This window comes from Triplophysa rosa, linkage group LG11 (genome assembly GCF_024868665.1).
Source record: "Triplophysa rosa linkage group LG11, Trosa_1v2, whole genome shotgun sequence".
Classification (NCBI taxonomy): Eukaryota; Metazoa; Chordata; class Actinopteri; order Cypriniformes; family Nemacheilidae; genus Triplophysa; species Triplophysa rosa.
In genome coordinates this window covers 4,505,042-4,525,868 of record NC_079900.1, presented here as the reverse complement: position 1 = coordinate 4,525,868, position 20,827 = coordinate 4,505,042, and the positions used below count along the sequence as shown (strand labels likewise).

The 20,827-nt window shown below is 38.8% G+C and overlaps 2 protein-coding genes across 3 annotated transcripts; one reads left to right on the top strand and one right to left on the bottom strand.

Moving 5' to 3' along the window:
• The first annotated feature begins 2,022 nt into the window (after window positions 1-2,022).
• Window positions 2,023-4,495, top strand: LOC130562139 (gastrula zinc finger protein XlCGF8.2DB-like). The gene is made up of 2 exons (XM_057347009.1): window positions 2,023-2,214; window positions 3,496-4,495. Exon 2 carries the CDS (start codon window positions 3,557-3,559, stop codon window positions 4,481-4,483), a length of 927 nt encoding a protein of 308 aa, XP_057202992.1. The 5' UTR covers window positions 2,023-2,214; window positions 3,496-3,556; the 3' UTR covers window positions 4,484-4,495.
• Window positions 4,496-7,338: 2,843 nt separating this feature from the next.
• Window positions 7,339-19,886, bottom strand: LOC130562137 (gastrula zinc finger protein XlCGF57.1-like). Of its 2 annotated transcripts, none has more exons than XM_057347006.1 (3): window positions 19,797-19,886; window positions 17,245-17,439; window positions 7,339-9,400 (listed from the first exon to the last, which is right to left on the bottom strand). In XM_057347006.1, the coding sequence occupies exons 2-3, from the start codon at window positions 17,297-17,299 to the stop codon at window positions 8,112-8,114; spliced, it is 1,344 nt and encodes a 447-aa protein (XP_057202989.1). In that variant the 5' UTR covers window positions 17,300-17,439; window positions 19,797-19,886; the 3' UTR covers window positions 7,339-8,111. The 2 variants fall into 2 exon arrangements, 1 of the variants encoding a protein (XP_057202989.1); XR_008963903.1 differs by lacking the exon at window positions 7,339-9,400 and adding an exon at window positions 9,421-11,951.
• Between the last annotated feature and the right edge of the window lie 941 nt (window positions 19,887-20,827).

Sequence of the window (20,827 nt, the reverse complement as noted above, 5' to 3'; positions counted from 1 at the left end):
GTTGAGTCTTACCTGATAAAACAAAATTTCCTGTCAGAGGAACTTTGTCAGTACAGAATCCCTTCAAAAAAGCGTACTGCTGTCAGACGATATTCTGTCAGAATACAAGTTAAAAATCAGTTTACGTTTGTTTTTCACAAGAATTAAATGACAATTGTGAAATTAAAACATGTCTTTACTTTGGAGAAACTATCGGTCCTCCTGTTAGACGCAGCTTTGCTGGGTACGCGCTGTTCTGAACATGAGCGCGCAGGAGGCGCTGCTAAAGATCTGGAAAACATCTGCTGTGTAAAGTCAACTGCTTAACATCTTAGAAAGAGCTGTTGTACATTCATTCTAAATCATACACATCTTACAGACATCTTCTAGAGAGAGGTCTATATGACATCTGACAGCAGACGTCTCGGAGATGTAGGACAGATGAGCAAACAGCATCTGCCAGATGTCTTGCAGATGAAAATGCAGTCATCAAATAGATGTCTGCCAGATGTACGCTATCAGGGATGTTAATCAAAATATTATTGGTAATGAAATTACGTGCCACTTATGTTACGCGTAGGTCATGTTATTACCAAAATAGTATGAATATAGTCAGAGGCGTATTAAGACCTCATGGTGCCCCTGGGCAACAGCCCCAGAGGTGTCCCCCCATCAACCCACACGCAAGAATCCACTCATTAAAAGATTTATATATTAAAAGATTTTATAAGAATGAAACTCAGCAATTTACAATATACTATTTTACAAGAATTATACATTAACATGACACTTTTGTAGAATATAACACAAAAACAACTCTTTTCCATTAAGTATTTTTAACAATTAGGCCTACTGTAGTTAAGGGGCACCTGCTTTCTGTTGTAATGTTACATTTCAGGTTTTGATGTAGTTTAAAAAAATCACTAACATTTTTTTAACATGTGTAAATGTTGTGCGTGCCACAAAATGGGGGTACTGGGACACACACACACACACTATAGTTTGCATGTATGTATTCACATTAGGGTGACAATGGAACAATGTACAGATTTTCAGGACATTGGGACTTTAATTCACCAAAGTGGCATTCACCAGATTACAATGTATAGCAATGTTATTCATAAAAATGACATGAAACGTTATTGTTACTATTTTAACTGCTATACAGCTATTCAAACGCTCTATTTAAGCACAGTATGTGTATATTCTTCTTACTAAACGATCACATAAGTACTAAGATAAAAGTGTACTCCACTAAAAAGGACACATATGAATTGATTGCTATAGTGATGACACCGACCGTTCTTCACTTTCACTTTAAAACCCAGGTTTGGATCTTCAATAGTGGCCTTACCTCCACGTACTATTATTAGCATACATTATCGGCACTATAACATCTTATTTCTGACGCATGCCATGTATATATACCTTTATTAATCAGTGCTAATCCCCGCATTTTTAGTCTCCGCTACAACAATGCGCTCTGCATCGTTCCCGCTTCCATCTGTTTGAAAATTAAGTGTAGGCTACACGAAAGACGACTCGCCTCATAACAGTCACTTGTGAGTGGCTGAATGTTAATTCACTCAAATTTATGTAACTAACCAGATAACATAGGCGGGAATTTTGGCGGAGGTTTGTCGAAAAAGTGCGGAGGACAGAACCATTTTTATCTGAAAGTGGGGGTATTCCCGCACATGGTGCCACGCCTATTTAGCGCAGATGCGTGACTTAAGTCTTAAAAAACAAGTGCTTATGTACATTTATAAAAAATATATATTTTGTATTGCGGGTTTATTTGGTGCCCCTAAAGTCTTGGTGCCCCTGGGCACTTGCCCAATTGCCCATATGGTTAATCCGCCTCTGAATATAGTACGTAACTGGACTGTCCTTGGTTAACTTGTAACGTCAGGAGTTTGTGCAGGCGACGTCATGAATTGGTAATTTAATGGTAAAGAAATTACGTGCCTGGGACGTGCCAGATACGTTGCCAGCTGGCAAGTGAAAACTGACCAATACATTATGTAACCAGCTCGTGTTTCCCAAATGATACCCATGATTTCAGCTGTCCATCATTAAACAGTGATCTGATTCTGTATAGATCGCGTTTCTAACTAGGGACAATTAATGCGCGTGTATAGCTACCATTACGGTAATATCAGGTCAATGAAAGAGTACAGCGACAACAGAGAAGCTGCGCTAACCGAGCGTATTTTTTGCTCAGCAATATTTGAGGTAAAAACATAACAAAATGTCATGTTTTCATGTTGTTTTAACTGTTATAGTTGAGACTAAATCGTACCTGTGTATTTATCAATTGTATTTGTCTTTGAAGACCTCTTCAATCCATCTGTAGATGTGATACATAATGACTTGCTAATGTTAGCCACGTTTAAATGATTCGTTTGACTGTGTACCCTTTTTTATAAACATAAGTTACATAATACTATTATGAAGTGTAACGTTGAAAGCACTTTCCGCAGCCGCGCTGGTTTTTTTCGAAATACTTGCAATCCAGTTCTACTGGGGAAAATACGCAGGCCTCTTTTTTTTTCTTCGTGTGTTGTTGTCATGGTAAATTGTAATATCTGAGCTTCATTGATGGGTTTTTCATGTTTCTTATAGTCATGGTACATGCGCTTAACTCATATTGTGTCCCATTTTGCCTACTTAATACGCCATAAAATTATGCATTGTTTTTGTTGTAGAAAAGTATATTCTTTTCTGGCGTGTAGCAAAGCAGTTCACACATTGTTACAACAAACATGAAAAGAAGGTGGTTAACAGTTAGGCACATTAAAATACAGCTCCTCTTTGCATTTAAGTATTTCTGCAATGTATTATATCATACTATTGTTTGTTTGAGACATACTAATGTTAATATCCAATACTATTTAGGACGGGGAGTGTGCAAATTGGGATGCAGGGTGAGTCAGCCTACACGGAGTTAAACTAACTTAAAGGGATAGTTCACCCAAAAATGAAAATTCTGTCATCGTTAATAACTCGCATTCGAGTTTGTTCCAAATCTGTATAAATGTCTTTATTCTGATGAACACAGAGAAAGATATTTGGAAGAATGCTTATAACCAAACAGAGCTTGCCCCCCCATTGACTACCATAGTAGGAAAAAATACAATGAGTCAAAAGTGCCCCAGATCTGTTTGCTGTCCTACATTCTTCAAAATGTCTTTTGTGTTCAACAGAACAAAAAAAATGATAAAGTAATTTTTCCTACTATGGGAGTCAAAAGGGGGCAAGCGCTGTTTGGTTAAAGCATTCTTCCAAACATCCTTCTCTGTGTTCATTAGAAGAACAAAAACAACTCGGAAGGTGAGTTAATGACGACAGAATATTCACTTTTGGGTGAACTATCCCTCTAAATCAGCTGTTCTTAAACTGAACGACCCTGCTGCACCCCAATTTTAATCTGTCCCAGATAATATTTTAACCTTTTTTGTTAAAATATTTTCTTAAGAGTTGTTAATGTGTAAATGTATTTATTTATTTTGGCAGGTTTGTTCCACCATACCAAGTTGAGGAGAAACATCAGTGTCAGAAACCCCAGAATCTTGTAATGCTAGAAATGTCTTCGAGTAGTGAGCAAAAGAACGAGATTTTCTCAACGAAAAGAAAGCAAAGCACAGAAGACAGCAAGCCTCTCATCTGCCCTCAGTGTGGAAAGTGTTTCAAATACAGAGGTCATTTTGAGAGCCACATAAGAACTGACACTGGGGTGTGCCCATATACATGCCCCCAGTGTGGAAAGAGTTTCAGAGGTAAATCAAATATTAAGGCACACATGAGAATTCATACTGGAGAGCGCCCATACGGATGTTCTCAGTGTGGAAAGAGTTTCAAACACAAAAGTCAGTTTGAGGGCCACATGAGAATTCACACTGGAGAGAGCCCATACACATGTTCTCAGTGTGGAAAGAGTTCCACAAGTAAATCAAATCTTGCAGCACATATGAGAATTCACACTGGAGAGCGCCCATATGCATGTCCTCAGTGTGGAAAGAGTTTCAGAAATAAATCAAATCTTGTGATCCATACGAGAATTCACACTGGAGAGCGGCCATATGTATGTCCACAGTGTGGAAAGGGTTTTAAACAGAAAGCAACGCTTGAGGAGCACATGGGAATTCACACTGGAGAGTGCCCCTACACATGTCCTCAGTGTGGAAAGGGTTTTAAACAGAAAAATAATCTTAAACTGCACGTGAGGATTCACACTGAAGAGCGCCCATACACGTGTACTCCGTGTGGAAAGAGTTTCAAACGCAAAGCAACGCTTGAGATGCATATGAGAATTCACACTGGAGAGCGCCCATACGTATGTCCTCAGTGTGGAAAGAGTTTTAGACTGAAGATTAATCTTGAGGAGCACTTGAGAATTCACACTGGAGAGCGCCCATACACTTGTCCTCAGTGTGGAAAGAGTTTCAGACGCAAATCAACAATTAATCAGCACATGAGAATTCATGCTGGACAGCATCCATGAACATAACTTCAGTATGGAGAGAGTTTTCACCTTCAAATGTAGATTTGCTGTTCATTTACTTACTAAGATGGTGACATTATTTCCTAAGTGTAGCAGTGATGATTTTGTGGCCACAAGTTTTGAGAATGACAAATATTAATTTTCACCAAGTGATTTTTACATGTTTTTGTCAGTACTATGGTATACTGAAGTATAATTACAAGCATTTAATAAGTGTCAAAGGCTTTTATTGACAATACATTAAGTTTACGCAAAGACTCAATATTTGCAGTGTTGACCCTTCTTTTTCAAGACCTCTGCAATTCGCCCGGGCATGCTGTCAATCGACTTCTGGGCCACATCCTCACTGATGGCAGCCCATTCTTGCATAATCGATGCTTGGAGTTTGCCAGAATTTGTAGGTTTTTGTTTGTCCATCTGCCTCTTGAGGATTGACCACAAGTTCTCAATGGGATTCAGGTCTGGGGAGTTTCCTGGCCATGGACCCAAAATGTTGATGTTTTGGTCCCCGAGCAAGGTGCTCCATCATGCTGGAAAAGGGATTGTTCATCACCAAACTGTTCTTGGATGGTTGGGAGAAGTTGCTCTCTGAGGATGTTTTTGTACCATTCTTTGTTCATGGCTGTGTTCTTAGGCAAAATTGTGAGTGAGCCCACTCCCTTGGCTGAGAAGCAACCCCACACATGAATGGTCTCAGGATGCTTTACTGTTGGCATGACACAGGACTGATTGTAGTGCTCACCTTTTCTTCTCCAGACAATCTTTTTTCCGGATGCCCCAAACAATCGGAAAGGGGATTCATCAGAGAAAGTGACTTTACCCCAGTCCTCAGCAGTCCAATCCCTGTACCTTTTGCAGAATATCAGTCTGTCCCTGATGGTTTTCCTAAAGAGAAGAGGCTTCTTTGCTGCCCTTCTTGACATCAGGCCATCCTCAAAAAGTCTTCGCCTCGTTGTGCGTGCAGATGCACTCACACCTGCCTGCTGCCATTCCTGAGCAAGCTCTGCACTGGTGGTGCCCCGATCTCGCAGCTGAATCAACTGTAGAAGACCATCATGGTGCTTGCTGGACTTTCTTGGGCGCCCTGAAGCCTTCTTCACCTTCTTGCCTGTGAATCCCTTTTTGTGCAACGCAATGATGACTGCACATGTTTCCTTGCAGGTAAGCATGGTTAACAGAGGAAGAATGATTTCCAGCACCACCCTCCTATTAAAGCTTCCAGTCTGTTATTCTAATTCAATCAGCATTACAGAGTGATCTCCAGCCTTGTCCTCGTCAACCCTCTCACCTGTGTTAACCAGAGAATCACTGACATGATGTCAGCTGGTCTTTTTGTGGCAGGGTTGAAATAGAATGTACATAGTCCAAAAAAAAACAAGTTCATTTTCATGGCAAAGAGGTACTTCACAATAAAATTCAATTCATCTGATCACTCTTCATAACATTCTGGAGTATATGCAATTCGCCATCATAAAAATGGAGGCAGCAGACTTTGAAAATTAATATTTGTGTCATTCTCAAAACTTTTGGCCACGACTGTACATGTACATAGATATGGACGTATATAGACATATACAGTACCTATATTAAACACCTTCATTTTTCCCACATTTTGTTGTTGTTATATTTGTGACAAATTTTAAAAGAAAAAAATTAAACAAGTGCAAGGTACTTATTTAATAACCTTCGTTAAATAACTTTGTTAAAACACCTTTACACACTAGTCTTGTTGGGTATGATGCGACAAACTTTACACATCTGCATTTGGCAATTTTTCTGCCATTCTTCCTCCTCAGATCTTCTTGAAGTCTAGTAGACGGACATTTTCAGGTTTCTACAAAGATTTTCAATTGGGTTGAAGCCCAAGCACTGGCGGGACCCCTCAAGGACATTAGCCGCAGTTCCATAGGCAAGCCAGGGCTTTCATCAAGCCACGCTGAGCCAATAGCCTCACACCTCCACCTGCAGGGTGTTCTGAAGTATTTGGTGCCTGAGATTTTCTGTGATGCTGGGCGGAGCAAACATGAATGTGCATGAGTTTCCTGCCTAACGTTAAAGTGCTACAGAAAATATTAGAGCACACTCTGCAGATTGATCAGAAACTGTCTTTAAAATGATGCTTACACTTGGGCGTCGTAAATTATGCATGGATTGAAGAATTTATGCATGAATTATTTTTTTTGCACAGTAGTTTAGGTCATCTGTTACAGTATGGTAATTTAATGATGACAGACTTATAACACAGACTTTAAGATCTATTTGATACCATGATTACCAAGGCTAAGGCAAGGTGGATTACATTAAAGGGATACTACACCCAAACATGAAAATTCTGTCTTCATTTACTCACCCTCAAGTTTTTACAAATCTGTTAAAAATGTTTTTTTTTTGATAAACAGAAAGATATTTGGACAGGACCGATGCTAGACATGTTTTCAAAAATTGACACAATGATGTGCAACAGTTTGCTCAAAATAAGCCTCTGACCCTCATTATTTGTACTTTAATTGTAGTGTGCAATTGTAAAATTGCAAATTAAACATTTATTCTTCAAGCCTCCTCTCCTTTTTTTGCTCAGAGCTGCCTCACATTCCATATTGATAGGGTGTGAAGCACATCAATGTTCATTGCCATTGACACTGCCTCACATAAGGCCTTATATACAAGGCAAAATAAATAAATCTTTCCGAGAACTTCACTGTCATCTTATAAATGTGTGTTACTGTACCAAAAGTTGAATATTTAGATATTGGCCTAAATATTGGTTAAATATAAAGCATTCAAAAAAGAAGATTAAAGAGGAGTAAAGAGTACAGCAGAGCGCCTAGAGATCCACAAAAAAACGTGTCTTGCATACATTTTATTAGTATACTATTCAATAGGTCATAGTGGCCTTGACAGTTCAGAAAAGATAACAAGCAACATCATATTAAAATAGTCAAACATAATATAACAACAAGGATGTAGTTAAACATGTGCAAATGAATAAATGATTAAAGTAACAGATTAAGACATAATCATTACACAAAGAATATGATGATTAAATGACTATCAGTGAGCAAAATATGAAAAAAAATTCTTGCATCATTTATTTACCATAACAGTACCACAACAAATGAAGATATTACACATCACAATGGTTTTGTGTCTATGCAATGGAAGTCAGGGGGGGGTTAATGTTGTTTGATTATCTACATTCTTCAGATGTCTTTTAGGTACCTTTACTAGTAAAAACGATTATTCCTGATATCAGAAATAGAAGTTCTACTAGTAACAATGTGAATTCTTGATATCAAAAAATTACATTTTGAGTAGTAAAAACTATTCTTTTTATATCTATGATCACATTGTCACTAGTAGAATTTTGCAATACCCTTGTCAAGCAATTTGATTTAGCAGAATATGAATTTGTGATATCACTAGTTAAAATATAATTGATATATAATATAATAACAGGAATTAAATTTCTACCAGTAACCATGGCAATGATGTCTTCACTCACAGAAATGTTCATTCTTGATATCAGAACATGAAATTTCAACTAGCACTGTTCTTGATTTCTGTATATAACGATATACCATCAAAAGCTGTTGGGATTATGTTTTGCCTGCATCTGCTTTTTTGACTTTCAGAGAAGAGGTACCAGTGAATATGCTTTGTATGAGTCATCAATGACCACAGTTGGAGCAACAAATCCAGTGTGAATTTTTATGTGCTCCTCAAGATTTGCTTTGCGACTGAAACTCTTTCCACACTGAGGACATGTGTGTGGCCGCTCTCCAGTGTGAATTCTTATGTGGTCCTCAAGATTTGCTTTGCGACTGAAACCCTTTCCACACTGAGGACATGTGAATGGCCACTCTTCAGCGTGATTTCTCATGTGCACATCAAGAATTGTTTTGCGATTGAAACTCTTTCCACACTGAGAACATGGGAATGGGCGCTCTTCCAAGTGAATTTTCACGTGCACCTCAAGCGCTGATTTTTGTTTGAAACTCTTTCCACACTGAGAACATGTGTATGGACGCTCTTCATTGTGAATTCTCACGTGCACATCAAGAATTGTTTTGTGCTTGAAACTCTTTCCACACTGAGAACATGTGTATGGGCGCTCTTCCAAGTGACTTTTCATATGCACCCAAAGCGCTGATTTTTGTTTGAAACTCTTTCCACACTGAGAACACGTGTGTGGGCGCTCTTCAGTGTGAATTCTCATGTGTTCCACAAGTGTCAATTTGTGTTTTAAACTCTTTCCACACTGAGAACATGTGTATGGGGGCTCTTCCAAGTGACTTTTCATGTGCACCCCAAGCGCTGATTTGTGCTTGAAACTCTTTCCACACTGAGGACACGTGTATGGGCGCTCTCCAGTGTGAATTCTTATGTGCTCCACAAGCGCTGATTTGTGCTTGAAACTCTTTTCACACTGAGGACATTTGAATTTGCGCTCTTCAGCATGAATTCTCATGTGCACATCAAGAGTTGTTTTGCGATTGAAACTCTTTCCACACTGAGAACATGCGTAAGGGCACTCTGCAGTGTGAATTATCATGTGCACCTTAAGATGACTTTTTTTTCTGAAACTCTTTTCACACTGTGAACATGAGTATGGTCGTTCTCCAGTGTGAATTCTCATGTGCTCCTCAAGATAATGTTTCCGTTTGTAACTCTTTTCACACTGAGGGCAGGTGTATGGTCGTTCTCCAGTGTGAATTCTCATGTGCTCCTCAAGATAATGTTTTCGTTTGAAACTCTTTTCACACTGAGGGCAGGTGAAAGACTTGCCTGCTTCTGTCCTTTGCTTCTTGTTCTTCTGCAAACTACTAGAAGAGATTTCTAGCATAACAAGATTCCGAGGTTTCTTACACTGATGTTTCTCCTCATCTTCATTCAGTTCATCGCCTTGATGTGGTAAATCTAAAATGAAAGACATTTTATATTATAGATTACAATTAGGTGTATTTGCATTCCCATTAGGGCTGGGCTGGGTGTTATCGTACATCGCCGATGTCTCGCAAATATCAAGATGTTGATTACAACAGACAGATACCAGACGATAATTGATAATAATGGAAAATACGCATTATAACATTATCATGTGACGTAGGCTTTAGCATGAACGTTCATGTTCATATGCCCAGGCAGTAAGTAACAGTGACAGAATTTTGGAAACGCTGTTTTGCGGTCAATTGAATGGGCTGCTGTTTTGTGCCGGTCGCTGCACAGATAGACCAGAGAAAGACGAGCTGCATCGGCAGAGCAAAACCTCACGCTTGCGGGGAGGTACCGGCAACATTTTTGTACTGCGTAAAAGCTATGAAATCAGCGTATGACATCAGTACGCCGATTGTCTGTGCAATGTTGCATGAAGTCAAACACACCTGATAATATCGGATATCGCTATGATTTTAAAGTCGATAATCTTTTTTAAACACATCGTCCAGCCCTGATTCCCATGACCATAGAATCATATTAAAATCTTAGATACATGCTATACTTCTATAAAGTAGGTACTAAGGGTGCGATAAGATCTCGCGAGATCCCATGTGTGGTCTACGTAATTGGCATGATGGAGTGCTGGGTTCGAAATTGCGACCATTTTGGTCGCATATGCTCCCTAAATCTAACCTGTGCGACCTCAAAATATATTTGGGAGCATTTGTGTGAGTGCACATTTTGTTGTGGTGTGACCTGTTTTCATTACTGTACAGAACACACTAATAACTTCACAAAGTATGTGCGTGCCGTGCCGAGCTACAGTGACCAGCCCGGCCATTCATAGACAACGTGATTTTCCATCCAGCGGTGCTACTTTCCCACCGTTTTTCTATGTAAACACGTGCTAGATGGCAAGTTTCAACCTTTTCCCGCATCTGCAGAGCCTTGCGCATAAAAGCACTAGTATTTACAGCGATTCGTGCTGCCAGCAGCGCTTTGGGAGCTGAGCTGTCCGTACCACAAGCACAGTATACAGGGCTCTAGACTAACTTTTTGGACTGGTTGCACTGGTGCGCCTAACTTTTTTCTTACCAACTTTTTTTGCTACCAAGTTATTCAGTTGGTGGCACCACCCCTTAATTTGATAGCACCGTGAGATAAAAAAAGAATCACTAAAACGTCATTAAAATGTATTTAATACATTAATAAATCGTTTAGAAATTAATACAAATCATTGTTTATGATTGAATTATTTTTATTGTATATGTAAACTCTCTTTCAACACTTTACCATATTTAAAGCACATCTTTCTTAAAGCTACTTTCTTCCTTTATTTGTTGTGAACAATGCCTACAAGAGAACACAATTGTTTATTATCAGTTAGTGTTTTTGGACCTGTCCTTTGTTGTTTGATGAACATTATAAACAGAGATCTTTATTATGCTGCTGCCCCCTTAAGAGCTCGTGCAATATACTAGAACACGTGTTTTGTTTCCCAACTGTTTGGTCACGAAACTGAATACCTTTACAAGGTTTCTTGTTAATATGGGAATTTTGATGTTATTTTGTGTTTATATGTCCATTTCAGATTAAGAAGGCGCGAAAGCGAACTCCGTTTAGTATTTTGTGCTCTGACTCTCTGGGCGACGCGCATATCTCCAACAACCCGCGAGACCTGAAGGCTTGTAGTGATTATTCTTCATGAAGCACTGATACACTCAACTCTCAACTCAACTTTATTTATATAGCGCTTTTACAATTTTCATTGTTACAAAGCAGCTGCACATGAGACACATTGACTACAAGCAAAACAATCAAAGTTGTACCTGCAAAAAGAAGAAAAGGTTGAAAACACAGAAGACAGACACACCCACACACAAAACACTCCACACACAGAACACGCACACGCACCAACACACACAGACACAGAGACACACACACACACGGATGCGCACGCACACACACACAACACACACACACACACGTACGTACACAGACAAGTACGCACACACACGCTCAGTGAGAGCACACATTTAGGATATTTAGGATAAAGGAGAGAGAAGCACAGGTCAAATATAACAGATAATAAATTCCTATATGCAATATTAATTAAGTAAAACTTTAAGATTCTAAAGCAGCCCCCCCGGTCAGGCAGATAGTGCAAAAACAGTATGCAAACGGTGGCGAGGAACCCAAAACTCTAATCGAGAAAAAAAACCTCAGGAGAACCCAGGCCCAACCAGGGGATTCCAGTTCCCCTCTGGCAAAAGCTGCTGCCTCTGCACAAGCTCCAGAGAACTTGCACAACAAGGCTAAATAAAATAAATAAACTTAATAATAAAATAAATTATAGTTTAAGATTATCATTAATAATCTAATAGCATTTGAAATTTTGTGGTGAAGACATGTCAAGAGACCGCGTCCTTCTTTATCCAGCTCTATCATCTCAGCTCTTGTCAGGTCCCCACTTCCCATTCTCCGCTCTACCATCAGGTCAGGCCATGAACTGCATCCTGCTCGCTGTGGTAACCTTGGAACAATGAGACAAGACTGGCTGAGAGTAGAGTACTGTTCTGTACTCTTTGATGCAACAAGTACATCAGTTGTGTTTTTGGTTCCGGTTGATCTAACTAATGCAGCCTAAACCCTCTGAAGATTTATATTATGGAAGAGTAGTGTATGCAAGATTAAAAAGATGCGTCTTTAGTCTAGATTTAAACTGACAGAGTGTGTCTGCCTCCCGGACAGTGCAGGGAAGACTATTCCAAAGTTTAGGCGCTAGATAGGAAAAGGATCTACCACCTGCACTTGATTTTGAAATTCTAGGTATTACCAACTGACAGGACGCCTGAGAGCGTAATGCACGTGAAGGACTGTAATACAAAAGGAGTTCATTCAAGTACTGAGGAGCTAAACCATGTAAGGCTTTATAGGTAATAAGCAAGATTTTAAAGTTAACGCGATGCTTTATAGGTAACCAGTGCAAGGTTGACAGAACCGGGCTAATATGTTCATACTTTTTTGTACGTGTAAGAACTCGAGCTGCCGCGTTTTGGACCAATTGGAGTTTTTGTAATAAGCCTGCAGGGCAACCACCTAACAGTGCATTACAGTAATCTAGTCTTGATGTCATGAATGCATGAATTAACTTCTCTGCATCTGAGATTGACAGCATATGACGTAGTTTAGATATATTCTTAAGATGGAAAAACGCAATTTTACAGGTGTTGGCGACGTGGCTCTCAAATGACAGATTACTATCGAATAGAACGCCAAGATTCTTTGCTGACGACGAGGGTTTTATGGAACATCCGTCAATAGTTAAACAGTATTCTTGGTTGTTACTTATAGCAGTTTTCGGTCCAATAAGTAACACTTCCGTTTTGTCCGAGTTCAGTAATAAAAAGTTGTTACTCATCCAGTTTTTTATATCGACTATGCATTCCATTATTCGATGGAACTGCTGTGTTTCATGAGGCTTCGAGGAAATATAAAGTTGAGTATCATCAGCATAACAGTGAAAGCTAACTCCGTGTCGCTTTATTATATCTCCTAGAGGTAGCATGTATAATGCGAAGAGCAGAGGCCCTAAGACTGAGCCCTGTGGTACACCGTACTGGACTTGCGATTTGCGTGACACCTCATTGTTTATTGCTACAAATTGAAAACGGTCGGATAAATAAGATTTAAACCATTTCAAAGCTATTCCCTTAATGCCGACATAATTTTCGAGTCTATGTAGGAGTGTGCTGTGGTCAATGGTATCGAATGCAGCACTAAGGTCTAGCAGCACCAATAACGAGATACAACCTCGGTCAGACGCCAATAGCAGATCATTTGTAACTCTGATCAAAGCAGTCTCTGTACTGTGACATGCTCTAAATCCAGACTGGAATTCTTCATTGATGTCATTCCTTTGGAGGAAGGAGCATAATTGAGTTGAAACTACTTTTTCCAGAACTTTAGATATGAAAGGTAGATTCGATATAGGCCTGTAGTTCCTTAGTTCTCTAGGGTCGAGTTGGGGTTTTTTGACAAGGGGCCTTATAACAGCCACCTTATATGCTTTAGGCACATGTCCTAATGTCAGAGATGAGTTAATAATACCAAGAAGAGGATCTATAATTTCTGGGAGCATCTCTTTCAGTAGATTTGTAGGTATAGGGTCTAGTATGCATGTTGTTGATTTAGATGATCTAATAATTTTAGACAGCTCATCTTGATCTACGGTATAAAATAATTGCATTTTCTCCTTAAGGGCGCTGTAGTTAGTTTGTTCAGCGGGTTTCACTTCTGATTGCATTGTTATAATTTTTTCTCTAATATCTTGGATTTTATATGTGAAGTAGTTCATAAATTCATCACTGCTATGCTGATATACAGGATCAGAAGTCACTGACGATTTATTTTTTGTTAATTTAGCCACCGTGTTAAATAAAAACCTAGGGTTGTGCTGGTTTTCTTCTATTAGTGATGAAAAGTAGGCGGATCTAGAAGTTATTAGGGCTTTCCTGTATTTTCGAATACTATCCTTCCATGCTGTACGAAATACCTCTAATTTAGTTTTCTTAAAGTTGCGCTCCATTTTTCGGGCCGCTTTCTTTAGAGCCTGAGTGTGTTCATTATACCACGGTGTGGGGCTGCCATTTTTAATCTTCTTTAAACGTAGTGGAGCAACTTTGTCTAGCGTTACCGAGAAGGTGGAATTAAAATTTTCAGTGGTAATGTCAAGATCTTCAACGTTATTTCTCATGATTTGAGACAATTCGGGCAGATTATCGAGAAACGCATCTTTGGTAGTTGAAGTTATTGTTCTACCATATTTGTAACAATGAGTTTTATTTGCAGCCGTAGGCCAGTGAAGCAAACATAATACCAGATAATGATCCGAAATGTCTTCACTCTGCTGAAGGATTTTAACGTCGTCCACATTTATACCGTAAGACAGTATTAAATCTAAAGTATGATTACGAAGGTGAGTGGGTCCTGACACATGTTGACTAATGCCCATGGAGTTAAGAGTGTCTTTGAAAGCCATTCCTAAGGCATCTGTAACGTTATCTACGTGGATGTTAAAGTCACCAACGACAAGGAGTCTATCTGCGGCCAGTACTAGTTCTGATAAGAACCCACCAAATTCTTTAATAAAATCTGTGTGGTGCCCTGGAGGCCTATATACAATAGCTAGAATCAATTTAAAAAGTGTTTTATCTTTAGTATTAGGTGTTGAAACATGAAGAACCATGACTTCAAAAGAATTATATTTAGAGTTCGACTTCTGGGAAATGCTAAGAGAGTTATTGTAAAGTGCTGCGACACCTCCCCCTCTGCCTTTTAGACGAGGCTCGTGTTTATAATAATAATCTTGGGGGACAGATTCATTTAAAGCAATATAATCATCTGGTTTTAGCCATGTTTCTGTCAAACAGAGCATGTCTATTTTATGATCTGTTATCATATCGTTAACAAAAAGTGCTTTATTAGAGAGAGATCTAATATTTAGCAATCCGAGTCGTAACAGTTGATTATCTGTATTTTGTTCATGTTTAGTTTGTTTAACGTTTATTAAATTACTTTCAAGAGGTTTACGCATTATTTTATGTTTGCTAATCCGGGGGACAGACACAGTCTCTATTTTGTGATGTTTGGGAGAACGGATTACTACATGTTGTACATTTTGTGTATTCTGCGACGTGAGACGGCAAGCAGACAGTTGGTTAAGCCATACTGTCTGCTCCCTGACCTGGGCCCCAGCGAGTCAAGTTTTAGCATTAGCATTAAGACTTTTTGCCATATTTCTAGACAGGATGGAAGTCCCAGCCCAGGAGGGATGGAGACCATCTCGTTTCAACAGGTCAGGTCTGCCCTCAAAACTCTTCCAGTTATTTATAAAAACTATATCATTCTGCAGGCACCACTCAGACAACCAGCCATTTAGTGAATATAATCTGCTATAAATCTCATCACCACGATAAGCATTGAGGGGGCCAGAGAATATTACAGTGTCTGACATCATGCTTGCGAGCTCACACACCTCTTTAATGTTATCTTTTGTGATCTCCGATTGACGGAGTCGAACATCATTTGTGCTGATACACGTTTGTCTTGTATCAATAGCGACTTACAAATAAATAGTATTTAGCGTGATGTATAACATTTTGTATGCTTTGCAGTATTGTTAGAGAGCTTTATACAAGTTCAGTGCTTAAAGTTTAAACACATGTTTCCTGCATTAGCTTCACATGCATACAATACTCGCAACACATTTCGTTATCTTTGCTGTTTTGTACCTTAAGGAAATTCTTGTATACTGTGCATATTTATTTCAGTTGCAAGATTAAGCGCTTCACTCGTCTGCTCTTTTGGTCCTTTGTGAATTACGTCTTTGGGGGCGGGGGCACTGATAGATAAGTGAATGTGTGACTATAGATAAGAAAATGAGTGACTGAATATAACAATTATATACAATATAACATTTCTGCGCATTAAATTTATAATACGCAAAAATTATATATATTGATCAGTTTGGCAGTCGCACCGGTGCAACCATTAAGAAAAACGATGCGATCATTTAGTCGCAGTCTAGAGACCTGTTGACAACCTGGGATGTTGATGGCTCCTTGTCAGAGCATTGGTTATGATTTTCGGACATATCAGGCCTTAACTTAACATTTTTAACGAAAAAGTTGTCAATAGTTCTTTTCATATTCTCTCATCATCCGCGGCTACATCCACTCTGTTTATCTGACGGGCCTAGTCTACTCACCTCTTTCTGTCTGATTGCAGCACACGCATTTTCAAACGTACACACACGTACAGGGAATATCTGGACCACGGCCAATCAGGGGGGTCTGCCCTTCACTATCTCTGATTGGTTTAGATTACGATATGGGCCTAATGTGTCTGTTGTTGAACCACAGGGAGACTTTCAGAGTCGCAGAGACTTTTTTTCCCTCGAATGGCTGGTTGCACTGGTGCGACCAGCCATGGTCCTCAGATTTTTTTTAATTGCACTATTGAGAAATTTGGTCGCACTCTAGAGCCCTGGTATAGCAACTGCAAGTTCACATTACGTTATTTTAAATACATTCACAGGCAAACCTCTTCAAAAACAGATAATCAGTCTCTTACATATGTGCAATGTAAGCATAAAACATTATGTGTTTATGTAGTTTTTCCCTGAAGGCTATGAGGGTTCAGTAAGTGGAGGAAGGAGGATTGACAGTGTGGTTCGATCACAGGGATTGCACATATTCAAATACAAATGTATAGCATCATGCAATATAAGTCGCTTTGGATAAAAGCGTCTGCCAAATGCATAAATGTAAATATGATCTCCACCTCTGCTAACACCAGCACTATGCAAAAGCATTTAGAGAAAACAACCACAGCTCTTTACTAAAAGCTACTACTGTTAAAAGGCTAAAAGCTACTAAGCATACATTTTGTGCAATAACTGCATGTCATTTGAGGGTCTTTTTTGCAGTGTTTACATATTGTTTATTACTGCATAATATAATTCATTAAAATAGAAGTTTAATGTGGTTCATAAAGTACAAGTTGATTTTATAATGCCAACATTTTTAATATTTTGTGTTAAGGTGAATAAAAGACTATATTTTCCCCATATATATTTCATCATTGAGGATTTCTTTAAAAAAGTTTAAAAATCTTGTCTCGTTCTTGTGAACCCAGTCTCGTCTCGTGAGATAAGTGTCTCGTCACACCCCTAGTAAGTACCAATCCTATGATCTAAATTTAAATGACTTGATTTCATAAAAATTTCACCAATCATTATTGAAGAAACAAGAACAGACACCAACCTCTTTGTTCCGCAGTATCTTCATATTTAATTCTGCATGTGTCTGGATCACTCATGTCTTCAATTTTTCACAAGACTGTGTCACACTGGATTTGCTTTATTAGTACGTTTGAATGAAGTGGCCCCTTCACTTGCAGGATTATAGGAATTATTCTGGTATTTATTGAATACCTCTGTGTGGTATGTTGGAACAGACCTGCCAACATAAATACATTTTCATATTAGCAACCTTTAAGAAAAAAGTTAATTAGGACAGAAGCTCTGATTTTACAATTCACCATGGCAACAATACGTCTGCATATGTTAAAAAACACAACTGCAGAAAGTCCTCAAGAGCATTGCACACTTTCTCTACTATTCTTGAAATGTGAAATCATACATGGTGAAAATAATACAAAAATTATATTTTATAATCACAAAATGCAAAAGAGTTGGTGCATTTTGAAATCAGCTTGTAATTGTAATGTCATTTTACTTTTATTTTTAGGAATTACTTTTATGATTTAAAAGTGGGAGTGGGATCTTCAATACTAATTGCACCCTCACACTCTACTTGGCTGATTTTTTGCAAAAAAGTTTACATTGGGCTAGAGACACAGCACAAGCCGGTCAATTTTCCTTCCGCTTCAAGCCACGAATATTTAAACCACCTCTCAACAGAAGAAAAACCAAGATTTAAACACGTTTGTGCACTTGTGATCCAAATACAGCATTTGCCGCAGTATTTTAGTCACTAAACATCTATTTTGTGGCGAATACCTCACCTTATACTACCGTGATTATATTAATATTATATTGCATTGTATTATATTATAATTTTATTGAACAACAATAAAGCTTTTTTATTTCCCGGTTTCACAGACAAGGCTTAAGACTAGTCCCAGACTAAAATACATTTTGAGCTGTCTTAACAGAAAATAACTTGCCCGAATATGTCAGTGCCATTGTTTTCCTTCAAGATGCACACCAGTTATGTTTTTTTTCTACGGCATTTTAATAAAAGCAACTTAAATTAACTAAGGCATAGTCCTAGCTTAAAGCAACAACGAGCCGTTTTTCGACCTTAAAGTAATCTCTCTAAAATACGCCCTTTTCACATGACGTCACGCATCTTCCGTTCTGCCGCGAAGCAGTGTATCATTACTTCCGCTAGCACTCCAGTTCATAAGGTGGCGGTAATGCACCTATAAGCTGATTTGCCAACCGCTAGTAAAACTCAAGAAGAAGAAGTTACTTCCGCTCGCGCCTGAGAATGGAGTTTACCAAGTGGCTTGCACATCTGCCACAAATACGTCTAGATGATGTACAACGTCTTGCAGACAAATTTTTGCTAACGACAAGATCAAAGCTAGAGAAAGGATACAAATTCTTCGTTGAACAGTACCTGTTTGATTATGAAGGTAAGTGTTTTGTTTTCTTTTTGTGTTAGCGAAGGTGCTAGGATAAGTACTTGAATACTGTTCTGTCCGTTTTTTTTCTCACTGTTGTTAAATTCCAGCGCGACGGCAAAACGGAAGTTCTTCTTCTTCTTGTTCTTCTTGTTTGTTGCAAGACGGATGTTATGATACACTGCTTTGCAAAAAGGCGGAAGTTAAGTGACGTCATTGTGAAAAGGGCGTATTATTTTAGTGGTGGAACAACTCTTAACTGGACGGATTTTACTGCCGCTGCTACCTAAGCAGCCCTCTATTGGCTGAAATCACACTTGTAACTTTGGTACGCAGGTAGGTTCACAAGCCCCGCCCATCACCTGCTTTACAGCATACATCACGTTTTACTCATAGCCTGGGTGAAGTTAGCCAACATCTAACAATAAGACGAGACCATCTAGTTCAACGCAAGTCAAGTCAAGTACAAGCCATGGTGATGGTTTTTTGGGTAATAACTACACTCAACTCGCTATGAAAAAAGCGTACATACACGAGAACAACAAACGTATGCGCACAAAAACAAAACTGGTCTACCGTTCTTTGTTGTCATAATACTACCTCTGAACTACAGGGAAGCTTTAAATAAAATATATAAACTTATATATAACTTTGTAATGATATCTAGAACATATGGTAGCACGGGCTACTTCACCTGATCGGTGGGCATAGTTTCAAAACGATGTATCTGTGTACGCCGGTTACATCAGCTTTGTAAACAAATTCACGTGTATTGAGCTGACAACGGGGAAACTTTGCGACAGTATTTACGACACACGTTTCAGACAATTGCGCTTATCAACCACATGGGGTAACCATACAGTACACCAAAACGACTCGTTGCTTTAAGCTAAGCCTCGTCTATAAAACCGGGCCATAGTATTACACAATGGACGAATAAAAGTGCAAAAGCATTTGCAAATCATTGCATTTTCACTTTGTATAATGTACGTCTAACACTGCCTCACAAAACTTTAGCTAACAGTAGCCTAAGAGTAACTAAAACAGGAGTTGGTTGCCTCGTCTGCAACAACAATACAAGTAAATTACAAAGAAAATTACATCAAGATATGATACATGGCTACAAATATTCAACTTTAAATACCCGGTGTTCACGTGAGGTTACCTTTGATGACGTGTTTACTCCAAATACGAGTGTACTAGGGCGCTGCCATTGTTTCCCCTTCCTGTGAACCGAGGCACGCCCTCCAGCGGGGCGTTCCCCTACGTGCGTGACGTCACACGAACTACGACTTATGAAAACTAAAACTTTGATTCGCCTTTTATGAGAAATAGTGAGCGAATGCAAAGCCACTTTAGAAGGAAAGCCGACAAACCTTTAGCTAAAAACGGGTTACTGCATTTAAATGGGATGAGCATCCCGAGGTAGAATAGATAGCAAGAGAATAATCTAAATGTTGCCTGAAAACGTTTCCTGCACTTCCCTTTGTCTCTTTTATTGTTAGTTAGATCATTTAGAAAAGTACAAGCTCATATCCTAAAACCGCATGATTTCAGCTGTCCATCATAAAACAGTGATCTGATTCTGTATCGATCGTTTTTCTGACTGGGGACAAGTGAGCGTGCGCGTGTATAACTATCATTACGGTAATATATATTCAATGAAAGGGTACCGCGACAACAGAGAAGCTGCGCTAACCGAGCGGATTTAATGCTCAGCAATATTTGAGGTAAAAACATAACAAAACGTCATGTTTTCAGGTTACTTTAGGTGTTGTAGTTTAGACTTAATAGTACCTGTTTGTTTATCAATTGTATCTATCTTTGAAGACCTCTTCAAGCCATCTGTAGATGTGATATACTTAAACTAGGCTGGATGAAGAGATGTCAGTTGTTCTGCAGACAGCTCGCCTTTTTGTATCTTTGATATTAAAGTCTATCCTTTGGCAATGGAACCCACAGTTTTGTGAGTGATTCTTCATAGCATTAAAATAACCACAACATTGATAGGTGATATAAATGTATGTTTAGTTGCATAATAAAGGTTCAGATGTGAAGACTGTGGCATTCCTCATCGCTTGCTCAACTGCAAGTCTACGTAACAACCAGATTTTAAATTAATGTTAAAATTGAAATGAATAATATAAACTGAATTGGAATATAAACACCAAACCACATTTTAAACAGTCCTTTTAT